This window comes from Phascolarctos cinereus, unplaced genomic scaffold, assembly GCF_003287225.1.
Source record: "Phascolarctos cinereus isolate Bilbo 61053 unplaced genomic scaffold, phaCin_HiC Scaffold_5;HRSCAF=322, whole genome shotgun sequence".
NCBI classification, from domain to species: domain Eukaryota; kingdom Metazoa; phylum Chordata; class Mammalia; order Diprotodontia; family Phascolarctidae; genus Phascolarctos; species Phascolarctos cinereus.
The window spans coordinates 230,315,731-230,342,067 of NW_027555958.1; the positions used below are offsets into that span (position 1 = coordinate 230,315,731).

A 26,337-nucleotide genomic window follows, 5' to 3' on the forward strand; every position below is an offset into this window, starting at 1 on the left:
ACTCAAACATTACCAAGGATCAATATGATCAGAAAAAGACAAGGAAAGCAGAAGCACACTCTAATTGCTGCACTGTGACTGACAAAATAGTAAAAGAACCACAGGATGGCCTCTAGTGCCTTGGGTGAATTTTTGGAAGGTCTACAGGAGACAATGTGGTATGGTTTGGAAAGCCCTGGAAGCCCAGTCAGGAAGGGCTAGGTTCATATTTCCTGGGCTCTAACATCCTAAAAACAACAACAATTACATCCCAGAGTTGTAAGTTATAAAATGAGATAATATTTGCAAAGCACTTAGTTCAGCGCCTTGCATATGGTAAGTTTTTAATAAATGCTTGTTCCCTTCTCTCCTCCTCCCCAATGGCTCAAATCAAATTCAATTCAATTCAATAAACATTTATTAAGCACCTACTATGTTCCAGGCATTGTATTAAGCCCTGAGAACACAAAAAGAGGTAAAAGACAATCCCTGAGCTCATGGAGCTTACAATCTAATGGGGAAGACAATATGCAAACAAATATATACAAAGCAAGCTATATACAGGATAAATAGGAAATAATTAACAGAGGGAAGGCATTGGAATGAAGAGGGATTGGAGAAGACTTCCTGTAGGAGGTGGGATTTTAGTTGGGACTTAAAGGAAGCCAAGGAGGTCAGTAGTTGGAATGGAGAAGAGAGATTATTCTAGAAATGGGGGACAGCCAGATTGAATGCTTGGAACTGAGAGATGGAATATCTTGTTTATGGAACAGCCAGAAGGTCAGTGTCATTGGATGTATATTTTGTATTTGCGCCTGTTTACTCATCTGAAAAATGAGTATAATAATACTTGTATTCTCTTACCTCATAGAGTGGTTGTGAGGAAAGTACTTTGTAAACCTTAAGGTGCACTATAAATGTGAGTTATTGCTATTATCTACAGAAAAAACATGGGCAATAATTATATAAGATGAGAAGGCATACAGTAGTGGTAATCTGTACTTATGAAGGGAATGATGCTCACATCATCTCCTGGATGCATCAAAGTTTAAAAGTATCTCTGGCTTCCCCAATACTAACGTCTACAGTACAGTTCAGCTATATGGCTATGTGGCATGTCTCAAAAAAGTGTCAGTCAGTCAAAGAGCCTTTAATAAATGCTCACTATGTGTCAGGCATTTCAGTAAGTGCTCATATTCTAAAAGGGGGAGACACCATGATAACATACATACAAGATATATACAGTCTAAATGAGAGATGCTTTAATAACCTCAACTTCCCCCAGAAACAAAGTTCCATCTTGTTAATACCAATATTCTCTTGGTGCTTTTGTTCAGATGTGAGTCATTCAAAGAATTTAAAATGAGTTTCACACAAAAGGGAATGGAGAGGTACACAGTGGGTGTAAGCTGGGTACAACATTTAACAAAAGAGAACTTGGAAGAAATGGAGTAAAAGATATCATCAGGGAAATGTATGAGCAAAGGGGCCGAAATGCCATGACAGTAAAAGGGGACAACAGGTGGATAACCCAGTGGACAGCTCAAATGCTCCACTGGTATTCTCCTGACGTCAGGAGAAATCTAAGAAGGCTGAATGGACTCCCAGGACAAATTTATGAGAGAACATGGACAGGAACTGAACAGAGGAAGACTGTGTTGAGATTTCGATTATTACTTTTTAAGAGCAAGCACTATAGTATTTAATTTTTGCCTTTGTATTCTCAGTAACTAACAGCTAGTACAGTTCTTGGCACATAGTAGATGTTTAACAAATGCTTGATGATTGATTGGTTTGACCATTCAGAGACCATCAGTATCATGAAACAAGAAATCCATTTGGGTATTTTAAAAAATAAACAAATAATTATTTTTAGCTTGCAACATTCATTTTTATAAGATTTTGAGTTTTAAATTTTCTCTCCCTCCCCAAAAAGGCATGCAATCTGATATAGGCCACACATTTATAATCATATTAAACATATTTCCATATTAGTCATGTTGTAAAGAATATTTAGAACGAAAGGGAAAAACCATGAGAAAGAAGGAATAAAAAAAAGAATGAAAGAGAGAAATCCACTTGAGTATTTTGAGCATATATTTGGGACTGTATAGGTGCTAGGAATACAAACACAAGAATAAACACCCTGACCTCAAGAAACTTACATTTCCTATCAGACTCTGAAGGAGATGACTCAGAACCCTGAGCCCAAGTCAGCCTCCCTCAAGCAGCAAGGCACCTTGAGAAAGAGACAGGAGGTAGCCTGCACCAGACAAATCAAACCACCACCACCTCCTTGACCACCATCTCCTTTTGGACCCTGATAGAGATGGCCCAGGAGCCTTGGGAAGAGCAATGTTTCCAGCCCAGTGTCTCTATTCATCATCTTCAGAAGCAGACCCTGTGGAGATGCATCCTGGCCACTGCTCCTGCAGGTGCTACTGCCACAGCTACTGAAGACTCAGGAAAGAAAGTTCTTGTTATCCAAAGTCCTTGGTACTGTCAAATGGTTTTACATCAAACACTGATACAGTTTTATCACTGGAAATAGCATTAAAGAAGAGGTATTACCATTTGCTTTGCCCTTGCACCCTAAGACCATAGGCCCTTTCCATCTGACTTTCAGTTGATACCTCCCATATGTGTTGTCTCCCCTATTAGAATGGGAGCTCCTTGAGAGCATGAGCCATCTTGCTTTTCTATTTGTGTCTCCAGAGCTTAGCACAGAATAAGAGCTTAATAAATGCTCCATTCATTCATTCGCTCATGCATGCATACAAACATGCATTCATTCTTCCTATAGAATGGAGAGAACCTAAACTTCAAGACAATGTATTTGTTAATTTGTCAGCTAGTAAATAATCATAAAGGACATATTAGAAGCAAGGTCACCAAAGCAAAACGGTAATTGGGAGAGCGTGGTAAAAAGAAATAGAACTACTAGGGAGGAAGGAACCGAATGCCGGCCCAATAGGCACCGCAAACAGGTTCTCAAAACACCGCGTAGAGTGGACCATTGCCTTGGAAGACCAGAGTCACAGTGGAACAGGCGCAGATGCAGGAGCAGCACAAGCAGCCCTAGTTACCATGGTTATGGCTGTCAAGCCCACATCCTCTAAGCAGTCGACCGCCTCCGCCTTTTGGAGTCTGCGCAGAAGTTCCCACTACCTTTTTCGCCCGTTCCCGCTCCTCCTACGTCCTACCCCTCCCACTCCTATGGGAGCCGAAAGCGGCGCTTCTGAAGGCCAGCCGCGGGTGCTTCCGCTTCGCGTTGCTCCTGCCGGCTCCAGAAGGGAAAGCGGCGACCGCTGTTCCTACGCCGCAGTCGCTGTCCTCATGGCGCTGGCAGTGCTGCGAGCTCTGGAGCCTTTCCCGGCCGAGGCCCCGCCGCTAGCGGTTCTGCTGCCGCCTGGGGGGCCGTGGCCGGCGGCGGGGCCCGCGGGCCTGGTGCTGGCGCTGAGGCCGGCGGGGGCGGGGCCCACGGGGCCGGCGCTGCTGGTGGCCGCGCTGGAGGGCCCAGGAGAGGGTCCCGGGCCGGAGCCGGAGCCGGAGCCCGGGCCCCCAGAGCTGCTGGTGAGCCGGACGTTGCTGCGGCTCCTGGCGCTGGGTTCTGGCGCGCGAGTGCGGGCCCGGCCCGTGCGGCGGCCCCCGGCGCTGGGCTGGGCCTTGCTGGGCGCTGCGCCGGGCTCAGGCTCCGGGACGGGCCCGCGAGCGGGGCCGGTGCTCGTGCGGCGCGGAGAGGCATTGCCTGCGCTCGGGCCCCGGGTGCTGGAGACGCGGCCGGCGCTGCAAGGGCTGCTGGGCCCCGGCACGCGGCTGGCGGTGACCGAGCTCCGGGGACGGGCCGCCAAGGGGGTCCCCCTGCCCGGGGACAGCCGGCCCCCGCTGCCGGCCCCGCCCGTGGTGTCCTCCTTCGCGGCCCCCAGCGTGCCCCGACGGCTGCAGGGCATCTTAGGCGGGGCGGGGGAGGCGCTGGGGGTCAGCAGGAGCTGCTTGCGGGGCCTCGGCCTCTTCCAGGGAGAGTGGGTGTGGGTGACCCCGGTCAGGGAAGGGGCCCCAACCCCCCGGCCTCACCTGGCCAAGGTGCAGGTCCAGGACCCTCGCTGGAATCTCCCCGAGAAGCTGGGACCCGGGTCCCCGGAGCTGGGGGAGCCCCTCGCCGACGGGATGGCCCTGGTGCCTGCCAATCTGGCTTTCAATCTCTCCTGTGAACCCCTGGAAATCGGGGAGCTCAGCGTTCAGGTAAGGACCAGGAGGTACCCTCTCCACGGCTCAGTTTTGACTTTTACTGAGTTATGAAATAAGACACCTGGATCTCCTTGAGCCAGCTTCTTGGCTTTGGTTTCCATTTCTATACAATGAGATTACTATTTTAAAAAGGGGTTAAGGTGTGAAGAATTTATATATTGACATATAGCATGTGTACACACACGTATATACATCCAGAATTTGAGAGCTCTTCAGGTGAAAGTTGGAAATTCACGTTATAATTATCACGTGTGAATAATATCCAGAACCCTCACTTGCAGTGTGCTTAATATTGTATGAGAAGCTGGGAAGATTACTGCTTTTAGGAGTTATGTAGCTTATTGCATTTATTGAGATGGCTGTCTCAAAATAGACTTATTCTGCAAGATGAAATATAATTAAGTATCCCTGTGTATGGCACAGAAAATAATTGGTATTCGAAGTCAGAAAGGAGAAATGTCTTGGCCCAGTAAAAAGAGTCATGGATTTGGAGTTTGTATGGTATGGTGTCTTTATTTTTGAAATAATGCATTAAAAATTACTTGAATACCTTGACCTTCATGCCTTTTCTGGATCTATAGCTGAGTTTTCTATTCTTTGAATCCCAGTTGTGCTTCTTAATACTTTCTTTTCTTTGTGCCTCAGTTTCCTTCTCTGTAAAATGATGGAATTGGACTCTGTGATCTCTAAGGTCAACCTCTTTTTTTTTCTTTTTCTTTTTCTTTTTCTTATTAGTTTTCAACAATCACTTCCATAAGCTTTTGAGTTTTAAAATTTTCTCCACCTCCCTCCCCAAGATACGAAATCTGATACAGGCTTTACATAGACAATTTTATTAAACATTTTCACGTTAGCTGTATTTTTTTTTTCTTTTTAGGCAATTGGGGTTAAGTGCCTTGCCCAGGGTCACACAGCTAGTAAGTGTCAAGTGCTTGGTCTGAGGTCGGATTTGAACTCAGGTCCTCCTGACTTCAGGGCTGGTGCTATACTAGTCATATTTTAAGGAAGAATTAGAACCAATAGGAGGAACCGCAAGAAAGAGGAAACAAAACAAAATGGAAGGAAAAAAAAGAGCAAATAGTATGCTTTGATCTGCATTCAAACTCTGTAGTTCTTTCTCTGGATGTGGATAGCATTTTCTTTCGTGAGACTTCTGGAGATCTTTGCATTGCTGAGAAGGGCTAAGTCTATCAAAGTTAGTCTTTGCACAGCGTAGCTGTTCTCCTGGTTCTGCTCACTTCACTCAGCATCAGTCCATATAAGTCTTTCCAGGTTTTTCTGAAGTCCTCTTGCTCATCATTTCTTATAGCACAATAGTATTCCATTACATTTATATACCACAGCTTGTTTAGCCATTCCCCAATTGATGGGCATCTTCCCAATTTCCAATTCTTTGCCACCACAGAAAGAGCTGCTGTAAATATTTTTGTATTTGCTTCAACCTTTTAATCTGTGATCCTGTGTCTTAGGGATTATGCAGTGTCCTTTAGGTGGGCAGAGAAAGAAAGTGAAGGGAGAAGAGCATATAGGACATACAGTTCTCATGCTAATCATTCTGCTGAGCCCCAACCACCTCCCTGAGATCTTGTCTTTTTGCCATTATCCTGAATAAACTGAACTTTGAGTTCCTTCTCAAACCAATCACATGGACTACCTAGTGTTGTTGAAGTGGAAACTAAATACATCCCAATTATCTATTGAGACCTGATACTTCTGCTAGCTCAGACCTACTCGAGGACATTGAAGGGATTTTCAGAGGCCTGGCTGTAACTAGGGACATTTTAAAAACTAAAGTGAAGAATCAAAGTAATACTGTATTCAAAGAGGAGAGAAACACTGCTTCTGTAGGTAAATTAGGAAGGATTTCTGTTCCTGGGGGTAGCAGTCTAGGAATGATAGTTTTGGAGGTGGTTGATTCTGATTTCCCAGGTCTTATAACCCACCATCTTTCCGATTGTGTTAAAATGTGGACTAGTGGATAGAAGTGAATAATAACAGTAAAAACTGATGTATCTATGGCATTTTAAGGTATAAAGTGTTTTGCATACATTATTTATTTGAGCCTCTCATGTCAGTGAGATAGTTACTGCAGATATTACTTCCATTTTACAGATGAAGAAACTGAGGCTCAGAGATGTTATTTACCCATGGTTATACAACGAACGTTTAAACAATAACCTCTCCTACAAAGAGGGCATAGTCTAATCACCACGTAAAGGGAAGACTGTAAAATGTTGATTGTTTCTCTAATAGAGATACTCAGAAGGATTCAGGAGTCCTGAGAACAGAGGAAGCTGCTCAGTGCTGTCTGGGCCTCCATTTGCTAGAGAGCTGCACATTGAAATCGTGTCCTCCCCCCACTACAGCACCAGTGGCAACTATGACCAGGCTCTTTATCTGCACTTTGAGACACCCAGGTCAGCTCCTTAATCTGTTTTTTTCAATGAATTATTCATTTTCCCCAATAGGTTCTATATTTTAATTATGATTAACTTAGGATAATATTTAAGTTAATTTTTCATTCCTTGAAGAGTTAATATTAGGGGATCATTAGTATATCCCAATCTGAAATTAAAAATCACATATGGATTATAAAAAATAAGTTAATTCAAAGATTGACAATAAAGAGTTGGCTGTATATTTAATATTTTCTTGACCTAGCCATATGACTATAGTCCTTAGCATCTTTCCTCTAAAACCTTCCACCTTTCAAATTTGAGACAGATGATAGATAAGAGATGGAAGTCTCCCTTCTTGATCCTTGCAGGAAACATTTTTCCAGTTGATAAATATTTCTTTTGTCACTTTCTACATGGTTCTTTACCACATGGGACACACTAATTTGTCTCTTCAGTGATTTTCCTCTGCCTCCAAATCTAAAAGGTGATAAACTCTGGAAAAACAAAGATATATCATGGGGGAAGAAGGACAGCAAATTGAGAGAAGTCCCTTTTTCTAGTGAATTTGCACTAGAACTTCTCTTCATAGAAGTTTCAAATTCCCTAATGAATCTGTACTCTTTTCAAGACTGTAGTCTCAGCAGCCTTTCCAATTGTGGACCACAAGGTCAATGAAGGATCATGATGCAAAGCATCATAATCTAAACAAAAAGATGTTTACCTTTTGTAGAAACAGAACCTGGCATTCTGTATCAATCCTGTTCCCCTTCTTTCCTGAATCCCAGATCTAGACATGTCCATTTGATTATTGAAGTTGTGTTTTAGGAAGTAGCGGGGAAGAGATCACTATTGGGATGCAGGAGAGTGGGTACTTCACAAGAAACCCACTGGATCTCTTAGTCAACTCTGGAAAATTCATACTTCTTTCTTCCCCATTTTCTCCACCTTCCCAGAGTTTCCTGTCTCACCCCCACCCTCCCCCACCCCTATTCCCATACTAGATTGATCTCTGGGTGGACAGTTTGCCCCCAAAAGATAATTTCAACATGTCACCAACCTCCAGTTATGATCTCACTGGGACTGCTTTTGTTTTACAGGGTAGTCCAGGAAGGGGATATTCTGTGTGTGCCAACAGTTGGGCAAGCAGATGTATTGGAAAGAAGCCCAGAGAAACTGTTCAGGTATGCAGCCCCATCCTACACCTTGAGAAGCCCCTTCTAAGTCTGTAGTACTTTTGCCCTCAAATTTGGATAGTATGGTTGGACTAAAACATTAAGAATTACTTGAAAGCCTAGGCCTTCGTGGCTTTTCTGAACCTGGGACTGAGGTTTCTATTCTAAACTCCACTGTTTTCTCATCGTTGGCCTAATGTATCTTCCTGAGTTGATGCCTCTCCCTTACATGTATATATGACACAAGGTGACCCAGAACTTGTAATCTGTTTAGGTAGGAAAGAGTACACATGCTATTCCTTGGTTCCATCCTGCAGAAGAAATGGCACTTGCTGCTGAGGGAATGTCTTTTTTCCACTTATCTACTCTTTGCAACAGAAAGTTAGGGATCAGCATAACTGAGTCTTCCTCTACTGACTTTGTATGATCATAACTGGGTGAATTAGGCCTGCCCCTGGGTCTCGGTGTTCCCACGTATAAAGTAAGGTAAGAACAATACCAAGTTTAAGTGTGATTTGGGCCCTTGGCTAAAAAGAGAGTTGGCGGTTTCTCCCCTAGCCTGTCATTCCTCCTCTACCTTGGAGTACAGGCCTTTATCCATGCCTTTCTTTGTCCATTGTAAGCACTCAGTAAATGTTTATTGAATAGCATGTTTATAACAGAGTTAAAATGCTTTTTAAAAGGCAGAAAGATTTGGAGCTGTGTGGCACAACCAGGTCTGGGGGAACTCTTGGGCCTTAGACCAGCCACATCAAAGATAAGGCTTGCCTCACTCTTCCTAGAGAGGTTATTTGTGCAAGGTCAGTCGGTATGTCAGGACTAAGAGTCCAGTGCTTTGACATTCAGGCCAGTGTCCTGTCCCAGGGAGATCCTGGCAGTGGCTTCAGCGTACATATGTCTCATCAGTGGTCCTGGGCCCCGGCCTTTGTTCTGTGCAGGGATAGTTTGTTAGTGTGTTTACACTCGGCAGTTACCTGACAGCTCAGCTGTGTCAGATGCTCTGACAATAGCCCTCCACACTGACCTTCGCGAATGGCCTCAGAAGAAAGATAGACAGACAGACAGACATTACAGTATTGGGAGGGCCCAGTGCAGGGCTGGTTTCTTGGTTGGCTTCTTGTGTACTCTCTTCTCCACTGTAGGCACTTCCTCTCCATGGGTTTTTTAACCATAGTACTGCCATTGTCCTTCATAAGACCAGCTTTTGGGAATAAAAAAATAGGAGTGTGAAAATAAGTCCTTCTCAGCTACTGATCATTTATCCAACTAGCGCTTGTTTTGCACCTACCATGTCTAAGACACTGTACTAGGTAGTAGGATGCAAAGTCAAAGATGAAAATAGACCCTTCCCTCAAGGAGCTTACATTCTACTTGAGTATGCGATGTCTGTCAACAAGCATTAAGTGCATGCTGTGTGCCAGGTGCTGGATTCACAAAGAGAAAAGTGGGAAAAAAAACCTTGCCCCCAAGAGGCATATACTCTTTGGCTGGAGCAAGGGTGTGGGACACAACGTGTTTGTGTATAGGTCTATTAAAAGTAAAAACAAGATAATTTCAAGGGAGGAGGCACTAGCAGCTAGGGGATCAAGAAAGACCTCATTCATGTAAGAGATGGCTCTTGAGCTGAACTCTGAAGAAAACTAGGAATTCTAAGATTTGAAGAATCATGAGGGACAGATAACATGTGCAGAGGCAGGGAGATGGTGTGTCATGTGTGAGTTACAGCAGGAAGGCCAGTTTGGTTAAACTGAGGAAGTAATATATGATAAGCCTGAACAAGGTAGGTTGAAGCTGAGGTAGATCAAAGGGCTTTAGATATCAGAACAGGATATGTTTGTTCCCAGAGGTTAGAGTGCCTTACTCAGCCCTGTGCTTTAAGAATATCATTTTGGTCACTATATGGGTGGTGGTTTGGAGAGGACAGAGATTTGAGGCAAGAAGACCATTTAGGAGGCTGTTAGGAAATGTACACAGATGAGTGAAGCAGGATAATTTGAGGGAGAAAGCACCAATAACTGCATAGACCAAGAAAGTTCTTACAGAAGGTAGCAGCTGACTTAAGCATTTTAGAAGGGTAGAGGTGAGGGGGTGCATTCAGTCAATAAGCATTTATTAGTTGCTTGCTGTATACCAGGCACTGGTGTAGGTGCTGGAGATAGACAAAAAATGAAGCAGTGGATGCTTTTCCAGAGTTTATCCAAGGTAGTTTTGGGAGAAGAAGGGGATGGAGCTGCAGGAGCACCTGAGGAGACAAGGAAAGGCTTCTTTCAGACAGAGGCTGGCAGTTGAGCTGAGTCTTGAAGGAGGTTAAAGGATAGTGATAAGAAGTGAGTGCATTCCAGGCACTGGGGTGGCTGAAATAAAGGTGTAGAGTCAGGAAATGGAGTATTTTGTGTGAGGAACAGCAAAGCGGCCAGTGTGGCTGGATCCTAGAGTTCAAGAAGGGGAATGGCATACGATAAGGCTGGAAAGGTAGGTTGGGGTCAGGTCGTGAAGGGCTTTAAATGCCAAGCAGAGAAATTCATATTTGCTAGAATGCTTCTGGAACTTACTGAGCAAGGGGGTGTCATATGCTTGAGGAGAATCACTTTGGCCACTACGTGACTTGAGACTTGAGGCAGGGATACCAGTTAGAAACCTTTTACATCTAGTTGCAAAGTGAACTAAAGTGATGTCTGTGTGATAAAGTGGTAAAGTGGATAAAGTATTAGATTTGGAGTCAAGAAGACCTGAGTTTTAAATCCTACCTCAGATACCTAACTAACTCTGGGACAAGTCACTTAACCTCTGCCATCCTCAGTCTCTTAATCTGTAAGATGGGGGTAGTAATAGCACCTACTTCACTGAGTTGTTATGAATATCCAATGATATGCTATGTAAATGTTTTATTATAAGGGGAGAAATAAGGAAGTGCAGAAGAGGGGTAGGTTTGAGGGGGAAAGATGAGTTTTCTTTTAGGCATGTCAAGTTTAAAATACACGTAGCGCTAGGGTTGGAATGCCAAGTTTGGGGAACAGCTAGTAAGCACTATACATTTTAAATTGAACAACTGACCATTAATAGACTTTCCACAAGAATGCTGCAGATTCTTAAATGTGAAATTGAGCCCAAATGCCTCAGAGATTGTGACTCCTATGTCAGCTCTGTTTCTGGGCCTCAGCTATTAAATTTTGTTAGAGGCCTAATCAATTCACCTCTCTTCTCTGAGGTGCCGAGCTTAGTGTGGGAAAGAGAAGTTTTCCACTTTCCCCTTAGGAGACTCTAATGGGGAGGGAGTGGGATGAAGGCCTACTTTACCCTAGGATAATAGAGATGAATGATTCATACCTTTTCTTTAAGGATAGTCTTAAGAAGCTCTGGGCTTCCCAGTGTGGAGCTCTAAGGACTGAGGCTGCCCATGAGCTCTTCTCTCCGTCTCCCTTGCTCACCTGCTCTATAACACAACTCATTTGTATTCCAGCAGTATCCAGATTATTCTAGTGGTTTTCCCTTTTCACCTCACTAGGTCATCAAGGGTATCCTTTATCTATGGTCTTATAACCTCTGTAATCCTCATAGATCATACAGACATATTTCCATTTTTTCCCATTAAATGTCAAGACTCAAGATGTTTTAGAATAGCCATGATTCCAAGTTAAAAATGCATCAGATATTCAACTTAGGAGTAATAATTATAAAAAGGATATAGAGTTTGTCTTGTGTTCCTGTCTTTTATTGTAAGCACTGTTGAGTATTACAGAAGTCATAGAAACCTTAGGGCCTCCTCCTCACATGAAATGCTAACCTCTCCCTTCCCTTCCCTCATAGTCTTCCGGAACTATTTTTACCTCCTATCACTAACAGCAATTGGACATTGTAGCCTGAGAACTGTGAGGGTATCCCTATGCTGTATGGTCAAACTAATTTGAACTCTTGAGTTGAAGGTCAGGAAATGGTGTTCTTGTCCCCTGGCTAGTCACAACTAATCTAGATTTAGTTTTTCCTATCTAAAAAATGGGATTAGTATCCTTTGTTTTTCCCTTTCCAGAATACAGCAATCATGTGTAAACTTGGGATTTGCTCTGCCTTCATTCTACAGGTGGCCTTTTCTGTTCTTCAAAGTGAAGACAACCGTTGGGGAGGCCCCAGAGGAACCAACCACTGCATATCTGGCTGATACAAGCCACACGTCCTTGTACCTGGTGAGGCCTTTGGGGAGGAAGGCTGGAGTGGGGAGGTTGAGACAGAGAGTGCTGTACCTGAGGCCCCTCTCTCATTACCGTACAGGTGGGTTCTACTCTGAGTTTTGTCCCGTGGCTCCCTTCAGAGGGGCAGGGTCTCTGGAGCAGCTTGTCCCCTCCAGGGCTGGAGACTTTAGTGACACAACTCTGTGATATCCTGAGGCCAAGACTCCATCCTGGGTGAGAGAGACCTTGGACCTTAGGTGAAGGATGGCTTTGAGTTAGTGTTGTGGGAGGGGTCAGGAATGTGGTAGGACAGCTAGGTGATGCAACGGATAGGGTGCCAGGCCTGGAGTCAGGAAGACTCATTTCCCTGAGTTCAGATCTGGCCTCAGACAATTACTAGTTGTGTGACCCTGGGCAAGTCATTTAACCCTATTTGCCTCAGTTTCCTCATCTGTAAAATGAGCTGGAGAAGGAAATGGCAAACTACTTCATTATCTTTGCTAAGAAAACCCCAAATGGGGTCACACAAAGTCAGACACAACTGAAAAAAAAAAAGACTGAGCAAGAACGGGGATGTGGTGCACATTGGCCAGAATGGCTCAGATGACCAGAGTGTTCAGCAAGCCTTCCTGAAGTTGAGTCAGCACAAACTTGGGAGGATAAGCCCCTTAGCCTTCTTCCTGAAAACTTACTCTGAGGCACAGGAACTATTTCTGTTACTCTTTTGAGGGAATCTTTATCTTGTACACGTTCAAAGAGAAAAGTTTGAGAAAGCGTAGGACAGACAGGGGGCCAAATTTAGCTTTTTCTGGTTGCAGGGGCTCTTTGTTGATGGGGACCAGCAGTGTCCTCCTGCGGGGGCCACCGGGCAGTGGGAAGACCACAGCCATCACTGCTGCCTGTGGCCGCCTTGGGCTCCACTTATTCAAGGTGAGGGTGCCCGCCGTCCTTTGGGTAAAGACAGTGCAAAGAGTCGCCTGTCCCACTGCTACCATGGGACCTTTACCTCCCAGGGCAGACCTTCAAGGTGGAAGGGGGCTTCAAGGACTTGGTGACCAGCCTATGTAATACCACCAGTTTAGCAGAGTCGGGGTGGGGCGCGATGAGTGCTAGTCCTTTTTCTCTTGCTTGCATTGGGAAAATGTCACGAATGCCTGAAGTAGTCCCTAAGGCAGTCCCATTCTTCATTGTGGGCCATCCCTTGCTTACGTGCCTATGTATTTCCACAGGCAGACTGCTCAAGGCTGTGTGCAGACACCAGTGCAGCAGTGGAGAGCAAGCTTCGGGCCACTTTCTCCCGGGCTCAACTTTGCCGCCCATCTGTCCTGCTTTTGAGAGGTGTGGAACTCCTGGGCTGGGAACGGGATGGCCTGGGCGAGGATGCCCATGTGGTAGCTGTGCTTCGACATCTTCTTCTGAATAAGGATCCCCTCATCAGGTATCCCTTCAGACCCACCATGGGAACCTGGGACTAAGCTCTGGGGACTAGGCTAAGGGGGGGGGGGTTGGCAAGAGGCTAAAGACCATTCTCACCCCCACCCCTTCCCCCGTCAATACACTCATCTGCCTTGATACTGTTTGGCCAGGGTCCTGTTAGTCAACACTGTGTGCTCAGTGCCCATTGTGCAGTGGGGTTAGTCGTGTAATAACTGTTATGGGGATGTCTAGAGGAAGCGGGGAAACAGTCACCACTTTGGGGAAATCCTCAGTCTGTTTGGGTGGGCTGGAACCAGGGCACTCACAAAATGTTCTCAGCACAGTCCAGCCTGGGGGTCTTCATGTTCTTTTCCCTGGTTCCACCCCCCCTCCTCCTTTATACTAGCAGCAGTGTGTTTGGAGTACTCAGTTCTGTCCTCTCACTCTACTGTGCTGTGGCACCTGCTCCTCTCATTCCAGTTCGCTTCCTCTGCTGGTTGTTGCTACAACAAGCTGCCCCCAGAATGTGCCTCCTGACGTGCAGATAGCATTTCCTCATGAGCTGGAAGTTCCCATGCTGTTGGAGGAGCATCGGCTCAGCATCCTGCAGGCACTAACTGCCCGCCTCCCCTTGGGCCAGGAAGTGAATCTAGCCCAGCTGGCGAGAAGGAGTGCAGTGAGTCCAAGGGAGGGATGGTCAGGGGTTAAAGGACACAGGACTCCACACCTTCCTTGGTAGGGCACTCAATCCCACAGCCCCAGGTTTGAGGCGGTACTTGCTTCTGAACTGAAATTGGAAAACTCTCAGGGCATTGATGGACATCAGGGCATAGAATCTCAAAATTGTAAAGGAACTCAAAGCTCGGCTAGGCCTTCTCATATAGAAGCCCAGACAATGTCCTCAACGAGTGATTGCATAGTCTCTCGATGAGGGGAGCCTTCTGGGATAGCTTATTCCACATTAAGGCAGATCCAGTTAAGAAGTTTTAGATGTGCAGTTCCCCATGGCTCCTAGTTCTGGCAACTGGAGCCAAGGAAAATTTACTTACTCATCTCCTTCACAGAGCATCTAAAAGGAGAACTGGGGGGTGGTAGAAGCAAGACCTGCCTCCCACGGCCCTTATCCTTGTTCTCACTCATACCTTCCCCAGGGCTTTGTGCTGGGTGATCTCTGTGCCTTGTTGGCCTACAGCAGCCGAGCAGCCTGCGCCAGGATCCAGACAGGGTGAGGGGCAAAAGGAGCATGGGAAGGAGGAGGAGACGAGAAACTGGGAAGGTTAAGGAGAGAGGAGGGGCCTAAGACACTAAGGAGAGACAGAGGCCCAAAGCCCTGGTAGTCCTGAGTCGTACCTTTTCTCTCCTTCACCATTTCCTTGCTCAGTGTGATGGCTGCTGGCAGCTTGAGTGAGGAAGATGAGGGGGAACTGTGTACTGCTGGCTTTCCCATACTGGCAGAGGACTTTGGAGTAGCACTAGAACAACTACAGATGGCTCACTCTCAGGCCATTGGGGCCCCCAAGGTAGGGGTTCCAGACTTTATTTGAAGAAGAAATTAGTTCTGTCTTTTATACACAATCAGAATGCCTCCAGCCTCTTATCATCCATCCTCTAGATCCCAGCAGTATCCTGGCAGGATGTGGGAGGGTTGCAGGATGTGAAGAGGGAGATCCTGGAAACGATTCAGCTCCCCTTGGAACACCCTGAGCTGCTAGACCTGGGGCTGAGGCGCTCAGGCCTTTTGCTGTATGGACCTCCAGGCACTGGAAAGACTCTCCTGGCAAAGGCTGTAGCCACTGAATGTAGCCTCACCTTCCTCAGGTAGGAACAAGGGACAGTAGATCTAGTGGGGAGGAGGAGAAGGGAGGACTCTAGGCTGGGGACTCGAATGGGCTAGGGCCAGGAGGTATTGGGGAAGCCACCTGCTTATGTTCATCTTTCTTCCCAGTGTGAAAGGTCCTGAGCTCATCAATATGTATGTGGGCCAAAGTGAGGAGAACATTAGGGAAGGTGAGTGAGAGTCTTAACCTCCCGCCCTGTCCTGTCTCCCCTCCTGGCAAGGCTGCTCCCTTCTAGTCTCTTTCTTCAAGGTTTAGTTAAAGGGCAGTGTGATGAAGCACTGGACTCAGGGCCTAGCTCTGCCACTGATTAGCTGTGTATCCTTGGACAAGTCACTTCCCTTCTGATCTTCAAATTCTTAGCTTGCCATATAAGGAGATTGAACTAGATCTCTGGAGGTTTCTTCAAAATTAAAAGTCTTTAATTCAGTGATCCTATGCAGAAAATGAGGTTCCCAGGGGCAGATTTAGTGAGTGGTTAAGCTCCAGCCCCATCCCCACTGAGCCTCCACTTCAGGCCTTGGGGTTTTCTAGCCTGTTGCCTTCCCTTCCTCTCATCTCCATTTCCTCCTTTTCAGTGTTCTCCAGGGCTAGAGCTGCTGCCCCATGCATCATTTTTTTTGATGAGTTGGATTCTTTGGCTCCAAGTCGGGGGCGAAGCGGGGATTCTGGCGGTGTGATGGACAGGTGGGTAATCCTGAACCAGGGAATGAGACTGATTTCATGGGAGGCATTGAAAATGGGTAGCACAACACAGCTGCTTTAGGAGCTTCAGAAGGATTAGGGATATCACACTGTCAAGTTCTGGGACCACAGGTGGTCAGAGTTTAAGAGCAGAAGTCTTACTCCCTTGGGTTCTTATAAAAGTAATAGGGGGAAGAACTGAGAAAGAGAGAATGTGGACCTCAGATGTCATAGATCAAGGAAAGGGGCTCAAGAGATGCCAAAAGGGGCTGGAGATGAGGAGCAGGGGATAAGGATAAGAGACTCCTTGGACAAGATCTGGCATCATGGAAAAGGAGTCAGATCTGAAGAGTGGGGAAGCATTCTGGACTGGGTTGCTCTCTGCCCCTGGCTCTCACCCATCTCATTCTCCACCTTTATCCATACAGGGTGGTCTCCCAGCTCCTGGCTGAGCTTGATGGACTTCACAGCAGCCAAGAAGTATTTGTAATTGGAGCGACCAACAGGCCTGATCTCCTAGATTCTGCACTGTTGCGGCCAGGCAGGTCTGTCCCTATCCCTTAACCCTCTATCTCTTTGAGAAACCTACTCTACTCCAATTAGCTCCTCATTTCCCATGATCATCTTGTTCTACACTTCCTCTCAGAGCCAGGCTTACCTATCATTGGTATCAGCTGCCTCACGGGCAACGCCTACAGCCCACTAGCCTCCCAAGGGCTCAGGCTTGGCCCCCAGGGTTAGGGAATATAGCACTTGTTTGGTTGGGCTTCAAGGCTTTATTAGCTGAACACCCTACCCTGACCGCTGCTCTCTCTGAAGGTTTGACAAGCTGGTGTTTGTGGGGCCGAGTGAAGATCGGGCTTCCCAGCTTCGGATTCTAAGTGCCATCACACGAAGGTATGGCCTAGGGGATGTGGGGTGGTTAGGGTTAGTGCCTGGGTGAGCCACTTTAGCACTGGTGTAATGGAAAGTGCTACAGATGTGGCATTAGAGGACCTGGGTTTGAATTTCTGCTCTACTAACTTAATGCTGGTCAGTGATGTCCCTTGGAGAGCCAAGGGTTAATTCCAGAAAAAGAATGCTTTCTAAAACCATGACCATCCCCTCACTACCATCCCCTACCTCCCCATTCCAGGTTCAAGCTCGAGCCCTCTGTGAACCTGGTGAGCGTCCTGGACCGATGCCCAGCCCAGCTGACAGGTGCCGATTTGTACTCCCTCTGTACTGATGCAATGACAGCAGCACTTAAGCGAAGGGTCCAGGACATTGAAGATGGTGAGGACGGGATCTCCCCCACCCCTAGGCTCAGTGGGATTGAGGGAGAAGCCCACCAGGCAGGCTAAACCACAGCCATAGAGTCCCACCCGTGAGCCTCAGAAGACTGAAATGGCCGTGGGAGACATCAAGGTTAGAAAACAGGAGGGAGTTGCTAAATGTAGACCAAAGGAAAGACGGCTGAGTCACCTGTTCTGGGGTTTTTAAAGAGCCTACAGCTGCCTGGAGGATGAGACAGCAGTTCCCCATTCCATGCTCCAGACAGAATACTGGAGTACCTGCCTTCCCCTGTTTTCAGGTCCTGTTTAGGCCTTAGTCTGGGAAGCTCTCTCCATGTTTCTCTGTATCTGGAGTTCCTGATATTGGCCTAGAGCTCCAAGGGCAGCTGAAATTCTTGTCCTTTCTACTTTCCTTCCCCTCTGTCAGCCGTAGTTAAGAGGGAGAGTAAGACTTCCTTCCTTGACTCCCCTTCTCTTTCTCTTCCCCCACCCCCAGGTTTGGAGCCAGCTAATTCAGCACTGCTTCTTACCATGGAAGACTTGGTCCAGGCTGCTGCCCAGTTACAGCCATCTGTCTCTGAGCAGGAGCTACTCCGTTACAAGCGCATCCAGCGCAAATTTGCAGCCTGCTAGGATCCCTTTGGGCTGTACCCCTAGCCCTATCCTCTCCACCAGCCCTGGAACAAAGTCAGTGACCCAGTTGGATTGGGCAGTGCAAATCAGTCCTCTTCAGGCCACGTAACCTGGAGAAGCTTCCCTGCCCAGCTCTGCCACCTTGTTGTGGAGGGAAGACACTGTCACCTAAGCGTGTGAAGACCAAATGTCAAACCAGAGGTCTAAACTAAGAGGTCAGGGCTGCAGGGACCTGGGGAGGTGGGGAGTGATAGGACCTGACAGAAAATTCTACTGTCCCAAGTTCATCCTTTATAGTGTTTGCCCAGTGTTGGAGTTTGAGCTCAGATTCTGCCCCCATACATTACTGTCGAGTGACCAGTCATCACTTCTGAGACCTGGGTGAAGCATGCCTTCCCCAGTTTCTGGTCAGAAACTATAGGTGTAAGATGAGACATCTTTGCAGATATGGCCTATGTGTTTTGTTGCTATGGAGAGTTCTTTGGAGAAAAAGTCAGTGGGAAGTGGCAGTGATAGTTTGTTTGGTTTTTTTCAGATATCAGTGAAACATTTTAAAGAGATGTGCTTGGCCAAGGTGGGACAGACATAGAGAAAGGAAGGTGGAGGAAGAGTCCCGGGGACTTAGCCCTGAGCTGGAAATAGTATTCATTATCACCATCTATTCTTTATATTCCAGCCGAAAATATGTGTGTGCTGCCCTCTTCTGGTGTCATAGGGGTGAGGCAGGAGCTCAGGGACCCAAAGGCCTTGGGAAATTGGGACCAATGGATGTTATCAGAAGTGACAATAGGAATCATATAATTAATAGCTGGAAGAGACCCGAGAAATCTTGTCCAACCTCCTCACTCTACAGATGAGGAAACCAAGCCCTCAAAAAAAGTTAAGCAACTTGTCCAAAGTCCCATGCCATGATTCAAACCCCACACCGATTATTCCCAAGCTCTCTCTTCTCTGTCCATGGAGCAGGATGGGATGCAAGCTTAGAGGGTCTGGATCTGGAGAGGAGCTGATGAGGGGGCAGCTGAAAGATGTCTCAGTGGCCTAAGGGGAGGGCAAGGGCTCTCAACACACATAGAAACAGAAAAGGCACTGATTGTATATTATTTGTCCCCAGACCAAAGATGAGGCCCAGGGCACATCATCTCCTCAGGACTTCACAAGCCTCCATTCTAGACTTTCCCTTGTAGGTTAATCCTGTTTATTGGAAGGACTCTGGTGGGTTTATGAAATGCTTTGGTGCTGGTTCATCCAGTCTTCTTGAGAACGTGGATAAAGTAGCATGGTGCTGAGGATTGGCCAGGCTTATAAGGTTTGAAGTCTCCAAGGACACTATGCTGGCACTGCCCCTGGAAGGCTTCCTGGAGAAGCTCTGTGAAGGGCGTCAGGCAGTGAGGATAGTACGAGAGACGGAACTTACTGCAACAGGACCAAAGTGTAGACAGGCATGAGAAGCTAGAGAGAGAACAGGTTGGGGAGCATAGGGGCAAAGGATATGGATGGGGATTCCTCGGTAGGCTTTCAGGTTAGACCTGAAAGTTGCCTAGAAACCATGGAGGAAGATGAACCAGACGAACGTGTCCAGGATTGGGGGAGCCCAAGCTTCACCCTCTCCCTCCTCTTAAGCCTGAGTACCTCAAGCCAAGGCTGCCATCTTGCCCAGCACCAGGTACTTGGACGGTATAATCCAGGGTTACCATGTGAGCCTTATTGTTCACAGTCAGCACTGATGTAGTGATGTCCTTAGTGAGGTCACTCTGTGGATGGCAGAAAAGGGAGCTTTCAGTGTCTCCTACCCCAGGCCTCCTCATGCTTACTCCCTTCTAAAAGCCTTGACCTTGTTTATAGGTTGTTGTATAGAAATTCTTATAAATTACCTCCTTCCTATGTATTTCCTCTGTCCATTTCCTAGGACTCTACTGCCTCATTCAAAAGGATCCACTTATGCTCAGTCCCGGTTGGGTGTCCACCAAGACTGTCCTGGGCCCTCTTCTTTGCTATATCTCTCTTAGTGATCTCTTTACTCCCATGGGCTCAGTTTTTATCTGCAGATAATTCAGATACTGGTTGTGTGACACTAAAGAGTCACCTCTCTATGGCTCATCTATAAAATGAAGGGTTTGGATTTGATGGCCTCTCACACCCCTTCTAGCGCCAAATCTGTCATTCTGTGACTCTCAGATTTGTACATCCATTTTTAGTCTGCATCACCAACTATCTTTTGGACATCTTGAAATGTATGTGCCACAGGCATCTCAGACAGCATGTCTAGAACAAAACTTGCTCCCTAAACCCTCCCTTATTAGTCTTAAGGACATTGTTGTCCTCCAGTCAACCAAGCCCACAGCCTTGATGTCATCCTCAACTCTTCACTCTCGCCCCATAATGTACAGTCTGTTGCATCTTGTCATTTCTACCTTCACCACGTCCCTTTTCCACACAGCCACAACTAACTGCAATATCCTGGTTCATCTTCCTGCCTCATCTCTCCACTTAGCTGCCAAAGTGATTTTTTTAAAAGTATGCTTCTCTCCCTGTTACCTTCCTGCTTTGTGGGCACCAGTGGTTCCGTTATCTTCAGTATCAAATAATAAAGTTCTGTGGCAGCTAGGTGGCGAAGTGGATGGAGCATCCATCCTGGAGTCAGGAGGATCTGAATTCAAATTCAGCCTTACATTTACTAGCTGTTGACCTGGGCAAGTCACTTAACCGTGATTGCCTCAAAAAAAAAAAAAAGTTCTCTAGTTGGCATATAAAACACTTCATACCCCAGCCCCTTCCTACTTTTCCACTTTTCTACCTTATCCCCCTCAACAAACCACAGCCCAGCCTGTTGACTCATAGATCTTCAATAGAACACTATCAACCATCTCTGTACCTCTACACTGGCTGGCCCCCTTGGCCTGGAATGCTTTGCCCTTCACCTCAGCCTCTTAGCTTCCCTGGCTTCCTTCATGACTGGGCTAGAATCCAACCTTCTGCCAGAGGCCTTTCCCATTCCCCCACGTGGTAGTGCCTACCTCTCTCAGATTACCTTCTATCCACTCTGTATGTGTCTTCTATGTACCTAATTAATCACAGGTTGTCTCCCTCATTGGAATGTGAACTCCTTGAGAGCAGGACTGGCTTTCCCTTTGTATCCTCAGTTCTTAGCACAATGCTTGGCACACTCAATAAATGTTTATTAACTGTCCCCCCTCCCTAGCTCCTCATTTCTATGCATTTGCTCCTATTGCAGTACTGACTTCTGTGACTTTTGCTGCTCAACACCCATCCACCCATCCCCTCCCAGGAGCCACACCTTATAGTAGATGTTCTTGCCAGATGGGGCACAGCCAGTGCTGAGAATGTGGTCATAGTTTCGGTGGTCAATAACCAGTAACCCTCCAGGCCGAACCATACCTGCAATGTTCTTTAGGGCCAATTTATGCTCGCTCTGGTCACCTGAGCTCAGAACAAGGGGAGAAAAAGATTCTCACTGCTACAGCTCCTTCCTCTCTTCCCTGACTCACCCTTACTGGCCCTTTGGGCCCAGGACAGGGAAGGACACAAGGAATGAGAATTATGTTTTGGCAGAATGCTTTGAGGAGAAGAGGAGTGAGTGTGTGTATGTGTGTGTGTAAGGAGACCTGGACTGTGGGGGAGAGAATATAATTAAGAGGATGGAGTCCACCCTGTGCCAGGTCCAGCAGGCAATGACAGGATTGGGGGGAAGGGGAAGGGAAGAGAAGGTGGGCCAGAGAAGATGGGGAGGTCAAGGGAGCAATCAGTAATTGGGAGGGGGACTAATCTGTTGGGAAGGTAACCTTAGGAAAAAAAGCTATAACCCTATTTCTCACCTTTGCAGTCTGGCAAGTGGGCAAAACTGTTCCCTAGGCAGATAACAGCATCAAAGCCCCCCTCTGCTGGCAGGGACACATCCTTTTTCAGGGTCAGCCAGTTGGCCTCTTCAATGACTGAGGGAATAGAGGAGTAGAGAAGAGGATGGCACCATTTCCATGGGAACCAGAAATGTTCCACCTTGGCCAACAAACTGAAACACAAGCTTTCCCCTGTAGTCCTGAAGAGAAGGCCAGCAGCCACGTGGTCTCTTTTATTTTTCAGTGGGGGGAGAGGGGGAGAGAGACATATATGGATCCCACCAAGGGTACAAGGCATAGGGTATATCGGAGCTCTCACTGGCTGTTGTTAAATTTTTGGCGTGAACACAACCCAGAAATTGGCAAATGACACCAATCTGGATTTGGTTTATTGTTTTGTTGATTGTCTAGACTTAAAGTGATGGAGAAAATGCTAACTATGATTAAACCTAAAAGGGTGTTGAGTGTAAGCTCCCAGAGTTTATTAAATATTAGCAAACCCCTGGACTAAGGTAAGTATCTAGGGACACAAAAGTAGAGGGGACCCCCACAGGGAGGGTTGGGGAAGGGCAGAGCCAGTGAGAAGGGATCTGAGGGAGATAGGTGATGGCTGCTGAGCCCCCTTGGTTCCTCAGAGTGCCAGGCAAAGATCCAGTAGAGCTGGAAGAGCAGTTACACTGTCACCCCTTTGCTTCCCATTCCCAGACCCTACCACCTATTTTCCCCTGCTATTCCTTTGGGGGGAGTCAGAGAGGGAGCTGCTTTGCCATGAAAGGAGGGGAACAATCACCATCCCCTTCATTATTTCCTCTGCCACAAGGTCCAGATCTCCTTACCCCTCTCCCTCCCTACTGGTTCTCACTGGGCTGTCACACCTACAGGAAGCAGATGGCTGTGACTGCTTGCTGTCCCCCCACCCTGTAAGAGGCTGCCTGACCTGCTGAGTGTTAGTCCTTACATCTGACCATCCCTGGTCAAACAGGACAAGAATAACAATGCCTCCTTGTATCTGGATAGCATTTCTAGTTTGCAAAGCATTTTCCACATTATTGTTTTCTCTTTCAGTCCCTCTAACAGCCTTATGAAACATGCAGGGCAGTGATTAGTAGTGACATTTGGCAGATGAGGAAACTGAGGCTCAAGAAGATTGAGAGATTTGTCCCAATGTCAGAACTGAGTAAATGGTAAATCAGCCTGATGCCCAGTGCCCCATGCTACCAAAGCAGGGAGGAGTGGCATGAGGTTTAGGGGACCCAAACCTCAGGGAAAATGAAGAGGATTGGAGAAGAATAGAGGGCTAAGGGCAAGGAACAGATCCCTGTGGTTTGCCTCAAGAAGATTTGGCTTTGAAGTCAACCTCAGAAAGAGACAATAAGCCCATAGGTCCCTGACCTTAAGAGATGAGCCCCTGAAGAGAAGCTACAGTGAAGAGAAAAACAGAAATCAAACCAGAACAAAATTAAGGCATGACTTACGAGCAGAAAAGGTTAGAGAATAGGAAGAAGCGACAAATACTTGCAGACTCATAGTGTTAAGAGCTAAAAGGAAAGTTAGATCATCTGGTCATAGAATTTTGGGTTAGAACTGGCAGGGATCTTGGAGGCCATTTTATAGGAAGGAAAGTGAGGCATGGAAAGGTTTTGCTGCAGCCTGGGGACCACATGTAGCCTTCTAGATCCTTGGGTGCAGCCTTTTGACTGAGTCCAAGTTTTATAGAACAAATCCTTTTATTAAGGGGATTTGTTCTGTGAAGTGTGGATTCAGTCAAAGGGCCAACCTTGAAGACCTGAAGGGCCATATGGGGCTTTGAGGCTGCAGGGTCCCCACCCCTGGGTGATGTTTAGGGTCACACAGCTAGTAAGAGCCCATAGCAGGATTCCTGCCCCAGTCTTCCTCACTAAATCCACCACACTCCCTCAATGCTCCACTATTCTACCTATTCCTACACCATTGTTTTACAAAGGAAAAAACTAAGGCCAGACAGAAGTGACTTGCTCTGAATCACACAGCAAGTAATGGCAGAACCAGAACTAGAGCCGAGGTCCTCTGACACCTAGTTCAGTGTGTTTCAGAGGATAGTATGTGAAGGATGCTAGTTCTCAGTACGGCCCCTCTGTTCCTGTGCCAAGATCGTCACCCAGTCCCACATACCCCACTTGTCAAAGGCTTCTTCGTGACGACGGTTCCATCGTTCTTTCAGGGCATACTTGAGCATCTTGTCACTGGCGTCCACACTGGTCACTTTGAAGCCCTCTTCCACTAGCATGATGGAGTCCACCCTGTGCCAGGTCCAGCAGACAATGACAGGATTGGGGGGAAGGGAAGAGAAGGTGGGCCAGAGAAGATGGGGAGAATGAGGACAAGATGGATTAGAAAGGGAAAGGTTTGAGGGAGAGGGGAGAAGTGTAGAGAGGAGTGATGGAGACAAGCAGGGTTTAGGAAGTGTAAGGATAGGAAGGCCATTTTTGGAATGGGGGCTGAGGGTCAAAGGAAGAACTGGGGACCAGGAAGACCCAGAAGAAGGAACCCAGTACTTGTGAACGAGTTACCCCTGACATTGACCCCCACTCCCTACACACATACACACACACACAAACACACATGCACATACACACTGTTCTTTTAACTCACTGAATCAAAAAACCTCAGAATTGGAAGGGAACCCAGAAGTCATCCAGTTCAACCCATGACTCCCCAAGTGACTTCCTTTCTCACAACCACCAGAAAGACAACCCATTTTACTTTTAGAAAGTTCCTCTGACACCTTCCTAGTCTGTTTCCCACCATGCCCTCACTTCCAGCTCACCCCATTGCACTCTTATGTGCATCCCCACAATTCATGCCTATCCCACATACATCCATGTCCGTTTTTGCCACCCTCACCCACTCCGTTTTCCCTGTTCCCATTCCCAAAGAGATATCTTCCAGTGTGAGTTCTACCCAATTCCTGGTGACTCTGCCTGGGCGGGGACCTGCTTTTTCCACCTAGCTCCCCTCTGCCTCAGGAGCATTCTGCTCTGGCCTTTTTGCCTAATAGTTCTGTAGCCCTGGTGTCCACCCCTACCTCCTGCCCTTTGCCCAACTTTACCCGGTGCCACAAGCCACGTCGAGCACATGTTGGCAGCCGTGTTGGTGCAGCAGCCCCAGGAGCCAGGCCTTGTACTCATCTGTACGGCTTCGGGTGTCACCTACGTACAGCTGCCAGACCCGTGCTGCCTCCCCATCGGCATATTGGTCCGGGAGCCCCTCAGCTGCCACTCCCAGGGAGCGGGTCCGATACACACTGTCTACCATCCTCTCAGTTCCACCTGGCACCTCAGCCACCTGCCGAAATACTTATAAGGCTGCCCTGGCTCTTTCTGCACAGCCTGCCTAACCTGTCCAATGGCAGGTAAGATCCAGGACACGCCCCTGTCTGCTCTTCTCGCCAAGCTAGGAACCCGCTGTTTCTGACCTCCCAGGCCCTGTGAATGGCCTTCCTCCTACCCCACCTCCCTAACCCCTAGCAAGAGAGGGGCATGTTATGTGGGAGGTCTCCCCTCCAACTCGATCCCAGGTATCCAAGGAGAAGAGAAACTTCTGGGCTTCTGGGAACCAAGGATGAGATAAGGAAAGGCAAACAAATAACTCTCCCAAGATCTCAGCTAGGAGGGATCAGGCTGTGTGTCAAGGGCTAACTTCATGTCCTTCATGTCTTTGTCCACTTAGGCATCAGGCATGAAGCAGGAATACAGATAAGAGATTAGAAGGGGGATGGATTAATGAACCACAGTTAGGTCAGATCATATATCCTATCTCCAGTCACCTCACAACTCTTCCCCACTCCATGTACCCCCATACTTGGAGGTAGCTATTATGAAAAGCAATTAGCCCAATTCCTTATATGTCTAGCACAGCAAACCAGCTCCCAGCTTCTGCCTTTGCCAGAGCACTGACGAGTTGGCCCAAGATAGCAGAGTCTATACGGGTGAGCTGGGCTCAAGATTGGGGAGTGGGGGATTGGCATGGAACCACCAGTCATCTTTAGAACACCGGATTTGGAGTGAGCAGAACTGGCTTGAAGTCTTGGCTTCAACATCACTTTTTTTTTTTAAATCTGGTGGGAGCGGGATACAGAACTGGGTGGGGTAGGCATGGGGAATGGAAGGGTGTACTCAAATGCTTAGTGGGCAAGGGTGGCAGACACAGAACAATCATTGTGTTACCAGGTCGTCCAATGATCCCAGGATGTGGATGGAGGGGAGGTAGGGCAGAGGTCAGAGAGCATGTTATGCACATAGGAGAGGAGGAAGGGACCCTGCCAGCTGAAACACCAAAGGAACAACAGTGATAGGCTGGCTATTAAGGGGAAAAGTTCAGGGTCAGACTCCGCTACACAGGATTGAGCAGCCTGGCTGCCACCCCAGAGATAGGCCAAACCTCTGCTGAAGAAATCAATGAAATAAATTCTGGATATAGAGGGACAGGCTCTCTCTGTGAAGCTTTTGCAAAGGACAGTCCTGTCTAGTGAAACTGAAAGGTATCAGATATTGATGGGCAAGAGAAACAGGTTGAGGGACAAGGATGTGAGTCACTTAAATCATGCCCAGTCTCAGTCCTCTTCCTACTCTACCCTCAATTCTGTTCCAAGTGTCAGCCCTAGGCATTGAAGTCCAAAAGAGCTAAACTCCAACC

General features: G+C 47.2%; 2 protein-coding genes across 3 annotated transcripts; one reads left to right on the plus strand and one right to left on the minus strand.

Annotated features, from left to right (window-relative positions):
* Positions 1 to 3,153: 3,153 nt before the first annotated feature.
* On the plus strand, positions 3,154 to 20,996 carry PEX6 (peroxisomal biogenesis factor 6). The gene is made up of 17 exons (XM_020976850.2): positions 3,154 to 4,221; positions 6,481 to 6,644; positions 7,724 to 7,807; positions 11,877 to 11,979; positions 12,065 to 12,198; positions 12,783 to 12,894; positions 13,194 to 13,402; positions 13,861 to 14,056; positions 14,532 to 14,605; positions 14,762 to 14,900; positions 14,993 to 15,198; positions 15,326 to 15,387; positions 15,794 to 15,902; positions 16,328 to 16,444; positions 16,719 to 16,796; positions 17,035 to 17,174; positions 17,670 to 20,996. The coding sequence occupies exons 1-17, from the start codon at positions 3,196 to 3,198 to the stop codon at positions 17,804 to 17,806; spliced, it is 3,090 nt and encodes a 1,029-aa protein (XP_020832509.1). The 5' UTR covers positions 3,154 to 3,195; the 3' UTR covers positions 17,807 to 20,996.
* Positions 18,988 to 25,037, minus strand: GNMT (glycine N-methyltransferase). 2 transcript variants are annotated; one of them, XM_020976851.2, is made up of 6 exons: positions 24,752 to 25,037; positions 23,815 to 23,942; positions 21,643 to 21,759; positions 21,105 to 21,247; positions 19,439 to 19,560; positions 18,988 to 19,222 (listed from the first exon to the last, which is right to left on the minus strand). In XM_020976851.2, the coding sequence occupies exons 1-6, from the start codon at positions 24,955 to 24,957 to the stop codon at positions 19,051 to 19,053; spliced, it is 888 nt and encodes a 295-aa protein (XP_020832510.1). In that variant the 5' UTR covers positions 24,958 to 25,037; the 3' UTR covers positions 18,988 to 19,050. The 2 variants fall into 2 exon arrangements, with proteins under 2 accessions (XP_020832510.1, XP_020832511.1); XM_020976852.2 differs by lacking the exon at positions 24,752 to 25,037 and adding an exon at positions 24,604 to 24,689.
* Between the last annotated feature and the right edge of the window lie 1,300 nt (positions 25,038 to 26,337).